Source organism: Lontra canadensis, unplaced genomic scaffold, assembly GCF_010015895.1.
Source record: "Lontra canadensis isolate GAN:19392208 unplaced genomic scaffold, GSC_riverotter_1.0 scaffold31, whole genome shotgun sequence".
NCBI lineage: Eukaryota > Metazoa > Chordata > Mammalia > Carnivora > Mustelidae > Lontra > Lontra canadensis.
Window position 1 is genome coordinate 15976582 of NW_022631025.1, and position 13750 is coordinate 15990331.

General features: G+C 36.2%; 1 protein-coding gene across 2 annotated transcripts in view; it reads left to right on the forward strand.

Annotated features, from left to right (window-relative positions):
- PCSK5 (proprotein convertase subtilisin/kexin type 5) overlaps nt 1–13750 on the forward strand; it is a 443312-nt gene that overhangs the window by 351403 nt on the left and 78159 nt on the right. For both annotated transcript variants that reach the window (XM_032866664.1, XM_032866665.1), the window contains exon 24: nt 5942–6010. In XM_032866664.1, the coding sequence (XP_032722555.1) occupies nt 5942–6010 (69 nt within the window). The remainder of the gene's footprint in view (nt 1–5941; nt 6011–13750) is intronic.

Genomic DNA, 13750 nt, shown 5'->3' on the forward strand with positions numbered 1-13750 from the left:
CCAACAATTTTCTCCTTTCCTATTACTAGTTATGAGACCCGGCGCAAAATCAGTCTAATTTCTCTATGCCTTTTACTCTTCGTGTGGGAAAGGGTGAGCATTGCACCGAGATGGTTGCTGTGAGAAGCCGATGAGAATAAGCTTACCTAAAGCTACCTGAAAATATGAAATGTCCTATAAATCGTATGTGTTATTGCTACGGCCCAATTTCGTATCTTACATGGGAAGGAGATTAAAAGACGGGACTTAAATTTTTTGTTCTTTTCCATGTAAGAATGCTACAGATTTTCTCTGCTCTGTATAAGAATTATGCCTGGTCTGGTGCTAAAAAGAGCTCCAAGATGTTTCTAGAATAATTAAGACATTCATTCCTTTTTCTGCTTTATGTTCACTAATGTAGTATAGGATTTAAATCTTGAAAAAATAATTTGGGAAGGCAGATTTAAAAAGATAGAGTCTGTTCACTTATATACCCAATTCCATATTCCCAGAAATGGAACTTCTTGATGTCAAAACTAGTTGCATGGCATATAGCCCAACTTACTCTGTTTGTACCAATCAATCTGATCTAATCTATTAAATTAATGGAAAGAGATTAGAAGGGGGATTCAGGATGGGAGTGTAAAAAGACTTTGAACTCATCTCTCTCTACGGACACTATAATTTTATGGCTACATGCAGAATAATTTTCCTCCAAAAAGGACCTGAGAACTAGATAAACAGCCCCTCTAAAACTAAAGATAAAAGAGACACAGCAAGGGGAACCTAGGTGACTCAGTCAGTTAAGCACCGAACTCTTGGTTTTGGCTGAGGTCATGATCTCACAGTCATGAGATCAAGCTCTGTGATGAGTGGGGAGTCTGCTTCAGATTCTCTCTCCTTCTCCCTCTTTGCTCCTCTCCCAACTCACTTGCACTCTCTCTCTCTAAAATAAATAAAAATACTTTTTAAAAAGAGAGAGAGACACAACAAGACACAGAAAAAAATATTCAAAGAAATAATGGTTAGAAACTTCTCTAACCTGGGGAAGAAAACAGACATCTAGGCCCAGGAATCCCAGAGAATTCCAAATAAGATGAACCCAAAGAGAACCACACCAAGATACATAATTAAAATGGTAAGAGTTAAGAGAGAGAATCTAAAAAGAGGTGCAGAAAAACAATTTATTTAATGTACAAAGAAAATTCATATGCCTATTAGAAAATTTTTCAGCAGAAATTTTATAGGCCAGAAGGGAGTAGCAGATTCAAAGTGGTGAAAGAAAAAAATTTCCAACCAAAAATTGTCTACTTGCAAAGGTTATCATTCAGAATGAAGGAGAGGTTAGGAGTTTTCCAGATAAGCAAAATCTAAAGGAGATCATTACCACTAAAACAGCTTTACAAGAAACGGTAAGGAGATTTCTCTAAACTAAAAGGAAAAGACACTAATAATATGAAAACATATGAAAGTATTACTCTTACTGGAAAAGGTATATACATGATAAAGGTAGTGAAGAGTGAATCTATCACTTACAAAGCAAATTTAAGGTTAAAATACAAAAATAGTAAAATTAATTAAAATTAAAATAATTATGGATGCATAAAATTAAAAGATGTAATATATGTCATTGAAATTATAAAATGTGGAGATTTGGAATGTGTTCAAAATTAAGATGCTGTGTTCTCTTATATACATGGGATATTATATGTGGACCTCATGGTAACCACAAAGGAAAAAGACGATAGTAAATATTCAAAAGAAAATGAGGAAGGAATCTAAACATAACACTAAAGAAGGCCACCAGACCACAAGAGAAGAGAGAAAAAAAAAAAAAAAAACCAGAGAGGAACTTCAAAAACAGCCAGGAGACAATTATCAAAATGAGAGTAAGTATATACTTACCAATAATTACTTTATATGTAAATGGACTAAATTCACCATTCAAAAGATACTATATAGCTAGAGCTATCTTGAGAAAGAAGAACAAAGCTGGACATATCATGTTCCCTTACTTCAAACTATACTACAAAGCTATAGTATTCAAAACAATATGGTGCTGACACACCAAAAAAAGAAAAATAGACATGTAAGTTGATAGAACAGAACTGAGAGCCCAGAAATAGAATCATGCATATATGGACAATTGATTATGAAGAAAGAACCAAGAACATACAAAGGAGAAAAAAGTCTTTTCGATAAATGGTGCCAAGAGAACTGGTGAGCTACATGCAAAAGAATGAATGTGGACCACTTCATTGTACCATACACAAAAATTAACTAAAAATGGATTAAAGACTCATCTAAAAAAGACAGACTGATGGCCAATGAGCACATGAAAAGATGTTCAGCATCACTAGTTTTTAGGGAAACACAAATCAAAACCACAATGAGATACCACCTCATACCCATTAGAATGGCTATTATCAAAAGACAAGAAATCACAAGTGTTAGAGAGAATGCAAAGAAAAGGAAACCCTCATACACTGTTAGTGGGAGTGTAATTTGATGTAGTCCCTGTGGAAAACATATGGATATTCCTCAAAAAATTAAAAATAAAACTACCACATGATCCAGTTACAACACTACTGGGTTTTTATCCAAAAAAATAAGAAAACACAAATTTGAAAAGATATACTCATCCCTGTGTTCATTATGGCATTTACAATAGCCAAAAACCTGAAAATAGCTAAATGTTCACCAGTAGATGAATGGATAAAGTTGATCCATTAAAAAAAAAGAATAAAATGTTGCCATTTACAATATGGATGGGCCATGAGGGTATTACGCTAGTGGAATAAATCAGGAGAAAGACAAATACCATATGATTTCACTCATATGTAGAATCTAAGAAACAAAACAAAACTGATAGATACAGAGAACAGACTCATGGTTACCAGAGAGAAGAGGGTGTGGGCTGGGAGAAAGGGCTGAAGGAGGCCAACGATAGGGTGATGGATGGTAACTGGATTTTGAGGGTGATCACTTTGCGGTATATACAGATATCAAATTATACTGTATACCTGAAACACATAATTTAAAAAATACATTAAGAAATACTCAGAAAATAAAAATGTGATCTTGGAAAATTTTTTTTTAAATTATAGAAGAAAGGTGGGGGGGACATCTGGGTGGCTCAGGTGATTAGGCATCAGAGTGTAGGTTTTGGTTCAAGTCATGATCTCATGGATAATGAGATCAAGCCCCACACTGGGCTTCATGCTCAGTGGAGAGTCTGAGATTCTCTCCCTCTGCCCTCCCCCAATTTATGCACACAGATGAGTGGCGGGGGTGGGGGGGCTCTCTCTGTCTCAAATAAATAAATCTTTAAAAGCAACTATATGGGGCGCCTGGGTGGCTCAGTGGGTTAAAGCCTCTGCTTTCGGCTCAGGTCATGATCCCGGGGTCCTGGGATAGAGCCCCGCATCGGGCTCTCTGCTCAGCAGGGAGCCTGCTTTCCTTCCTATCTCTCTGCCTGCCTCTCTGCCTACTTGTGATCTCTGTCAAATAAATTTTAAAAAGAAATTTTTTTTAATTAAAAAAAAAAAAAGCAACTATAGTGGGGCACCTGGGTGGCTCAGTCAGTTAAGCATCTGCCTTCAGCTCGGGTCACAATCTCCAGGTCCTGGGATCAAACCCTCCATCAGGCTCCCTGCTCAGTGGGGAATCTGCTTCTCTCTCTCACTCTCAGTACCTCTGCCCCACCCCTGCTTGTTCTCTCTCTCTCAACTGAATAAGTAAAATCTTTTTAAAAAATTTTCCAAAAATTTTTCAAAAATCAATTATAGAAGAATGGAAATGAAGAGGGGAAAAAAGATTTTTTAAAAACTTTAAAATCACTGAGACAGTAGAACTAAAATAAAAAGTAAAAGTAGAAAACGGAGAAGAGGGAAGAAAAATTCAGGGTCAACCCAGGAATTCAAATAATATAGGTTTTTAAAGAGTAAACAGCAAAAACAGAATAGAGAACATTAACAAAGAAATAATTCAGAAAATTACCCCAGAACTGAAAGGCATGAATTTCCAGATTGAACAAGCCTTCTGCATGTACAGCCTAACGGATTTTAAAAAGACACACACCAAGGCACACCATTGTAAGAATCTGGGAAATAGATTTCTTTTTTCGGCAAAAGGAAAACCCTAAAAACTCCTATGAGTAAAAAAGCAGGTCATACAAGAAGGACTGGCTATCAGAATGACAACTTCTCAACAATACTGGAAACTAAAACATAAAAATGGGACAAAAACTTCAAACTTTTGAGAAAAGAAATAATTTCTCTTTTCAATCCTAAATTCAGTCAAGCCATGAGTCATGTGTGAGGGTTAAAAAAAGAGTATTTTCAATCATGCAAGTTTTCCAAAACTTTACCTCCCATGCATCCTCTCTTGGGAAAATTACTTGTAAAGGGTATATTCCACCAAAAAATAGAACAAGAAATTAGAAAATATAAGGTCCAGAAAATGGGGCATCAAAGGAAGAGAGGGATGAAAGGAATCCTCAGGATGACAGTAAAAAGATACAAATACAAAGGAAACAGTGAACAAAACAAAAAGGCAACCCATGGAATGGGAGAAGATATTCACAAATGACACTACAGCCAAAGGGCTGATATCCAAGATCTGCAAAGAACTTCTCAAACTCAACACCCAAAAACAAAATAATCAAGTCAAAAAATGGGAAGAAGACATGAACAGACACTTCTCCACAGAAGACATACAAATGGCTAGCAGACACATGAAAAAATGTTAATCATCATTAGCCATCTAGGAAATTCAAATCAAAATAAATTTGATATATTTACATTATTATTTGTTATTTATTATTTGATTCTTACACCAGTTAGAATCACAAAGATTAACAAGGCAAGAAACAACAAGTGTTGGAGAGGATGTGGAGAAAGGGGAACCCTCTTACACTGTTGGTGGGAATGCAAGTTGGTGCAGTCATTTTGGAAAACAGTGTGGAGAATCCTCAAAAAATTAAAAACAGACCTGGCAATTGCACTACTGGGTATTTACCCCAAAGATACAGATGTAGTGAAAAGAAGGGCCATCTGTACCCCAATGTTCATAGCAGCAATGGCCACGGTCGCCAAACTGTGGAAAGAGCCAAGATGCCCTTCAAAAGACGAATGGATAAGGAAGATGTGGTCCATATATACAATGGAGTATTATGCTCCATCAGAAAGGATGAATACCCAACTCTTGTATCAACATGGATGAGACTGGAAGAGATTTTGCTGAGTGAAATAAGTCAAGCAGAGAGAGTCAATTATCATATGTTTCACTTACTTGTGGAGCATAAGGAATAATATGGAGGACATGAGGAGAAGGAAATGAAAAGTGAAGCGGGAGCAATTAAAGAGGGAGACGAACCATGAGAGACTGTGGACTCTGAGAAACAAACTGAGGGTTTAAGAGGGTTTGTTTTTTAAAAAAAAACAAAATAAACTAATGCAAGAGCTGGGAGATTTCTACTTGTACAGTTGAGGATGAATTAAGGACAGATACTGTAAAAATAAATAAGGAAGCTAGAAAAATAGCAGCATAAGAGAAAACAAAAAGGTATACAAGAGCCCAAATATCAAAATATGAATAATAATAGTATAATCATACTATAAATATTACAAACACTATAAATACTGAATATTAATCAAACAAAATTTATCATTTGGGAGGATGGAAAGTATGTCTATGTCTGTTAGAATGGTGGTGAAACAAAGCTAGTCTTTACCACTACAGGTAATGCCTAAGAATAAAATCAAGAGGTAGGTAGCATCATAATCATGTCATTTAGACATTTGGAGGTTAAAAACAAAGAAACAGCTTAAAGAATTAAAATTTGTTGTCTCTGAGAAAAGGAAAGGGCAGAAAACAAGTTACATGCCAAGATATTTTCATAGCAATGAACCCATCTCCACTCAGCAAAAATGAATCGTTATTTCTCACTCTTCCTGTATAGGTGAAGTTCAAGACCCAGACTATGAAGAATGCGTGCCTTGTGAAGAAGGATGTCTGGGATGCAGCTTGGGTATGCCACATTTTTTTTGTTACCTTAAGAGCTGACATAGTTTTTTTTTTTTTCTCTTTTTTCCCACACCTCTTAATTTTTTCAGCAGGAATGTCATTGTTACCACCAGTAAACCCAAGTTTAAGGAAAGGACAGGCATCTTTTCCTCTGGTCGTTAGCTGTCTGGCAAGGGATACCTTCAGCAACCCTGTTTCCAGTTACAAAGGATGTGGCCTCTCCTTGGCTTCTCAGGGTCACAAATAAAGAGATGAGCCATGGTGGGAGAAAGAAACTCAAGCAAAGAAATGCCTAATTAATCTAATTTATTTGGCATGTTATTCACAGACCCCCAAGTTTGGGGGTTTTCCTTTGCGGAAATGACTCCATTGGCTGAAGCCTAAGATGACTCCTTGAGAAGAAAGCAATGTGGTGACTGAGTTGAAATCCCCTCCATACAATGAACAGTCCTCGTCAGTCTTCCGTATCATTCTCTAATTCAAATCGCTGATCCCTTTCTCCCCATGCATGCCTGGTTTTCCTGTGGCAAGGAGGAGACAGACAGTCTGGACAACACAGAACCATTGTAATGGATATAAAATGAAATACAGGGAGGCCACCAAATTCCAGGAATGTATCTTAATGTAAATTTAGTCAAGATACTGAAAATTATTAATGCTTGGGTCTGTAGATCTTTGGGAGGAAACCCAAGCTAAATTAAAGAAAGTAATTTCTGTTCATGGAGTTTCTCTAGGACTGGATAACTCCTCCTTCTAAAACTTTAATGTGCACACAAATCCCACAGGGGATTTGTCAAAATGCAAATTCTGATTCACAGGTCTGGGTAGGGCCTGAGAATTATCTTTCTAATAAGGTGCCTCGTGAGGCCAAGGCTTCAGCAAACACTCATGAGGTTGCAAGAGGTCAGGCTGTGCCAGGATTAAGTAGACTTTTTATCGACTTTACCTAAAGGATTTCCTTGAATTCTTAAATATTATACATGAATTATAATTTATCTGATGGCTATCACAGATTCTCTCTGCCCTCAATGGAAATGATGCATTTTTATAATATCATAATGAAACAGAGGTTTTAGGAAGTTGAATGCCATTCTCCCATTACTTTCCATTATGAAGTGGGACATATGTTATTGGAAAATAAAATCTAATAATGAAATCACACTTAGGAAGGGGTTAACATTTAGAGTAAGAGATTTAAAGGCAAAAGTGCTAAGTTTCTGGAAGCAAAAATAGACCTAAACAGACGTAATAAAAGTACTAAAATTGAAAAGATAAGCAAATTCCAGAGTTATCTTGTGAAGTGACAGGAGGTGGTCTTCCTTGCAGGGAGCAAGGATAAATGTCCTATCTTGAGTTCCCATTTTGCCTATTCCAAACTATATTCCTCCATTAGATTTCATATTCCAGCTAATTTTTGTGGTTTCCTTTTGCACTTTTGTTGTTATTATATCTTGTGTGAACATGCCAGCATCTTTGTGTATCACAGAGAGGGGTGTGATTGTGTGTGTGTGTGTGTGTGTGTGCGCGCGCGCACGCGCGTCTACCTGTAAAACCCCCAAACCTGGAAACAGTGACAACCATGGTCAATAGGGGTCTACATAATGCCCACCCTTCCCTTAGCTGATGTAGCTCCAGACAAGACCAAGTTCAGCCACTGGAAAATAAAATCCTTATTAGACGTAGGCCACTTGGGGACCTAAAATCCAAAAGAATCAACTTGCAAAAAGAGGTAAGTTAGAAAGTTTGGTTCACTTTGCAAAGTGCTACTGAAACATTTAGTTCATTTACTCTTTTATGGAAATTTAATGGTTTACAATGTGTTGAGTGCTCCCTGAGGCACCGGGAATTCAGAATTGAGATGGTAGTGATCCCACTGTAAGGTCCCCTCTGGCTGGTCCATGTAACTTACCTGGAACTAAATCTTTTACAAGTCAAGCTGCCAGAATAGAGAGAGGTACAGTGTTCTGTGGGATCACAGGAGAGTGCCTAGTACATTCTAAATGCTGCTAAATTCTCATTTTAAATTAGAAATTTTCTCTTATGAAGTCTCTATACATTGGACCTTGTGAATTTTGAGGTTGCCCTGGCTGAATTTGATTATCACCTTATTTGCAGAGTCTTTGTCACTTTTTGTACCTGAGTTAAATCTCTTTTCTTGCTTCCCCTTGTTTCTAGGCCAGCAATAATATTTTTTACAGCTGATCTGTATAATACTTGGTGCATACATACCTTTCTGCCTCACTAAACTACTTAGCATAAGCTCTATGACTTACACACTGTGCTACGAAAAGAGCTAGCAGCAGGCCTATAGCAGTACCTATAATAAAGGTACAATAAATTTATCATGTATAATGTTTGTTGAACTGAATTTGAGAGTTGCAAAACTTAAAGTGGAGATGCATGGCTCAGGATATCCAGGGATCTAGAAATGAGGTTTTCTCTATTCAAACTTTGTGGGCCAAGAAGGGGAAATAAATCATATGATAAAGAAATAAATCACTTTTCATAAAATATTAGAACTATAAGGGAGATTTGAAGGGGACATGGCTTATCAAATTTCATTATTTTAAGATACAAATATAAATTTTAAAAGATATGAATAATTTACCTTAGATTTTCCCAAGAGTCTTCTTGTGAGAAGGTATACCATCTTTTAGAAAGAAAGAGCTCCGTTTTCTTCCATTTTAATAACGTAGATTCATCTTTGAACCTGAGCTAGACAATCTCTAGAAGAGTTACAGAAAAGTAAAATCAGTTACTTTGAGACATTTCTTCTATATCATGTAAAGGTGAGTTGCTGGAGATGGTGGAATTTTTTTTCTGAGTTTTTTATTCTTTTTCAGATCTTTGGTGCAACTATAGATTAAGATTTTTTAACACCCAATATAAAAGAACTCAAATTCCAGATTGACTCTGATCTTGTCTAGTTCCTGGGTGGAGATACTTATTATTTCAAGGGAAGATTACCAGAAAGAAAAGAAAAAAGGAAATTTGATCAAAAGTGGCTGTTGTATTTTGAGGAAAATACTGAATTTGCTATTCTAGAATAAAACAGGAGTGTTTTTATTATTACGGGGTTGGATTTCTCTTCTTTTTTGAGATATAATTGACATAGAAAATTGTATTCATTTCAGGTGTACAAATAATGATTCAAAATTTATTTACATGTGCAGTGATCACCACAATAAGTCGTTAATAGTTGTCACCTTAGAGTTACAGACTTTTTTTTTGTGATGAGAATTTTTACAATCTACCATCTTAACAACTCTCAATATACAGTGCACTGTTATTAACTATAGTCATCGTGCTACACATTACATCCCAAGATTTATTTATTTTATAAGTAGAAGTTTGTACCTTTTGACACCCTTCACCCTCTGCTTCTGGCAACCACCAATCTGTTCTCCCTTAGACTTCTCGCCTTGATTAGGCTGAAAACAAAGAGAGCATTTTATATAACACCATCATGCTCTGAGATGATTGGATGAGAAATTCTGTCTTTCGAGCTAGTATCTTCAATGGAAATTTTAAGATAAATCAAAGTTTTCTAAATTATATTTCTTCATTAATTGAGAGAATAAGTAAAAGGAGTCATTTTTACTTAATATCTTAAGGTGTGGGTTTTTTTTGTTAGTAATAGGTATGACACTTGATTATAACTTGATTATAACCTAAGATTTGGGGCCCATACTTATACCCCTCTGACTTAATAATTGATTTTAATCCAGTCACTAAGATCTGTTTGCTTCCTTACCTTGTCAATAAAAAAGACATCAGTGTGCCTTTATTTTGGCTTAGAAGTAGGTGATAAAAATCCCTTCATTTTCACCCATTTAAATGGCTTTAGTCCCTACTCTTGGGGGAAAATATACACAAATTTAAAATTTTTAAGTGCTTGTAATACAAGAAAAAGGCTATAAGGATCAAACTGTTCCAAAAACAGAAGAGGAAGGAAAGCTCCCAAATTCATTCTATGAGACCAGCATTGCCCTTATACCCAAACAGACAAGAAACTACGAAAAGCAAAAAAAGAAAGCTATAGGTCATTATCCCTAATAAACATAGCTACAGAAGTCCTCAACAAAGTTGTAGCAAACTGAACTCAACAATATTTTCCTTTATTTTATTTTATTTTATTTTATTTATTTGACAGGCAGAAATCACAAGTAGGCAGAGAGGCAGGCAGACAGGGTGGGGGGAAGCAGGCTCCCTGCTGAGCAGAGAGTCCGATGTGGGACTCGATCCCAGGACCCAAGATCACGACCCGAGCCAAAGGCAGAGGCTTAACCCGCTGATCCACCCAGGCGCCCCTGAACTCAACAATATTTTCAAAGGATCAAGTGGGATTTATTCTGAGAATACAAGAATAGTTCAATATTCATAAATCAATCAACTTGATAATCACATCAACAAAGTAAAAGATTAAAAAACATATGATCATCTCAAGAGATAAGAAAAAGTATGAGACAAAATTCAACATTCATTTGTGATAAAAACTCTCAACAGAATGGGTTTATAGGGAACATACTTCAACATAATAAAGGCCATATATGAAAAACCCACAGCTAATATCATACTCAATGGTGAAAACTGAAAGCTTTTCCTCTAAGATCAAGAACAATAAAAGAATGTCTACTCTTAACACTTTTCTTCAACATAGTACTGGAAATCCTAGCCTCAACAGATAGGAAAGAAAAAGAAATAAAATGTATCCAAATCAGAAATGAAGATGTAAAACCATCACTATTTGCAGAGGACATGATGCTGGATATATACAAAACTCTAAAGACTCCACCAAAAAACTGATATAATAAATGAATTCAGTAAAGACGCAGGATATAAAATCGATAAACAGACATGGGTTGCATTTTTATACGCATAGCAGAAAGAATTTAAGAAAACAATCCAATTTATGACTGCATCAAAAAATTAAAAACCTAGGAATAAATTTAACCCAATAGGTGAAAGACCTGTACTCTGCAAACTATAAGACAGTGATGAAATAAAGTGAAGATAACGTAAATAAATGGAAAGATATTCCATGCTCATGGACTGGAAAACTTAATATCGTTAAATGTCCATACCACACAAAATACTCTATAGATTCAGTGAGATCCCTTTCAAAATACCAACAGTATTTTTAGTAAAACTAAAACAAATGATCCTAAAATTTCTATGCAACCACCAAAGAACACAAATAGCCAAAGTAATCATGAGAGAAAACAAAGCTGCAGGTATCATGCTCTGTGATCTCAAGATATACCAGAAAGCTATAATAATCAAAACTGTATGGTACTGGCACAAAAAGATACACAGAGAGCAACAGACAGAATAGAGAGCCCAGAAATAAACCAACGCCCAGATAGGCAATTAGTCTCTGACAAAGGAGGCAAAAATACACAATAAGGAAGCCTCTTCAACAAACAGTGCTAGGAGATCTAGACAGCTCCTTGCAGAAGAATCAGAGTGGCCCACTTTCATACACTATACATAAAAATAAACTCCAAATGGATTAAAGACCTGAAACCATCAAACTCCCAAAAGAAAATATAGGCAGTAGTCTTTTTGACACTAGCTTTAGCAAAATATTTATGGATATATCTCCTCAAGCAAGGGGTACAAAAGCAAAAATAAACCACTGGCACTACACCAAAATAAAAAGTTTTTGCACAGCGAAGAAAGCCATCGACAAAATGAAAAGGCAGCCTGCTGAATGGGAGAAGGTATTTGCCAATCATATACATCCAATAAAGTGTTAAAATCCAAAACACATAAAGAACTTATACAACTCAACACCCAAAAAACCCTCAAACAATCCAGTTGAAAAAATGGCCAGAGGACATGAATAGACATTTTTCTTAAGAAGACATACAGATGGCAAACAGACACATGAAAATATGCTCACCATCACTAATTATTAAAGAGAAGCAAATTAAAACTAGAAGGAGCTATTATCTTACACCTGTCAGAATGGCTACAATCAGAAAGATAAGAAGTAACAAATGTCGAGGAGAATATGGAGAAAAAGGAACCCCTGTGCACTGTTGGTAGGACTGTAAATTGGTACAGCCAGTGTGGAAAACAGTATGAAGTTTCTTCTAAAAATTAAAAACAGAACTAGGATATAATCCAGTAATTCCACTATTATGTATCCAAAGAAGATGAAAACACTACATGTAAAGATGTAAGCACCTTGATGTTTACTGCAGTATTATTTACTATAGCCAAAATAGGGAAGCCATCCAAGTCCATCAGTAGATGAATGGATAAAGAGGGTGTGATGTGTACACACACACATGCGCACGCGCGCACACAGGTGCGTAGGAGTATTATACAGCCATAAAAAATGAGCCTTTGCCATTTGTGACAACACAGATGGACCTAGAGGATATGACACTAAGTGAAAAAAGTCAGAGACAAATACCATATGATTTTACTTATACATGGAGTCTAAAAAACAAAGCAAAACAAAACAAAAACAGACTCATAAATACAGAGAACAAATCAGTGGTTGGCAGAGAGGAGAGGGTTGTGGAGTAGGCAAAACAGGTGAAGGGGATAAGAGGTATAAACTTCCAGTTCTACAATAAATAGGTCACAGAGAGAGAACGTACAGTAGAGAGTATAGTCAATCATACTGTAATAACACTGCAGAGGGACAGACAGTGACCACCTTTGTATCATTGTGTGCATCGTGTAATGTATAGAATCATTAAATCACTGTGTTGTGCCCCTCAACTAATATAACACTGTATATCAACTATACTTAAATAATAAATATTTTTTACAAGATAAAGCTCATAAAAATTCAGTGCCAAATAAGGGGACAGACATTCATAGCAATAGAATCTAGAAGAGGAGGGAATGTCTGGGCCCTGAAGTGGTCAAGGAAGGCTTCCAAGAGGATGGGAGTGGGAGTTTGCATGGAATTTAAACAGCTAAGAAGGCAGAGCTGCATTATGGAGGTGATTTCAAACTGGAAAGCAGCAGCAAAAAGGTCTGGAGGGTAGAATTTTGCCATGGACTTTAGGACACCGAATGTACCAATTTTGCAGAAGGAATACAATATAGTTGCCCACCACCCCCAGCCACAGATTCACATTACAAAGTTTCAGTTTTTCGCAGTCAACTGGGGTCCAGGAGCGCACGATCCCCCTTCTGACGTGTTGCCAGAAAGTCAGTGGTCACATAACGCTATGTCACAATGCCTTTGTCATTCTCCTCACTTCATCTCACCACATCATACTTTATCATCATAGAAAGGGGGAGTATGGACCAATAAGCTATTTTGAAGAGAGAGAAAGACCACATTCACATAACTTCTATGATAGCACATCATTATAATTATTCTATTCTATTATTAGTGTTAATCTCTTATGATGCCTCATTTATAAATTAAACTTTATTCTAAGTATGTACATCTAGGAAAAAACATAGTACACCTAGTGTTTGGTTTTACCCATGGTTTCAGGCATCCACAGGAGTCCTGGAACATATACTCCACAGATAAGTTGGCGGGGGGGGGGGGTTACTGTTAAGTAAATATAAGAGAATAAACAAAGAGAAGTTTACAGAAGTGGTAGAAAACCATATCTTGAATTCTGGATTAATGAGTTTAAAACTATTCTGTGGCTAAAGGGACTAATTAAAAGTTCTTTAAAAAGAGAGAGAGAGAGAATGTTTTGCAGAAGTGTTTTAAGAAGATTAACTTGGTAACTGTGTTAACTGTGTTCAGGATAACTGA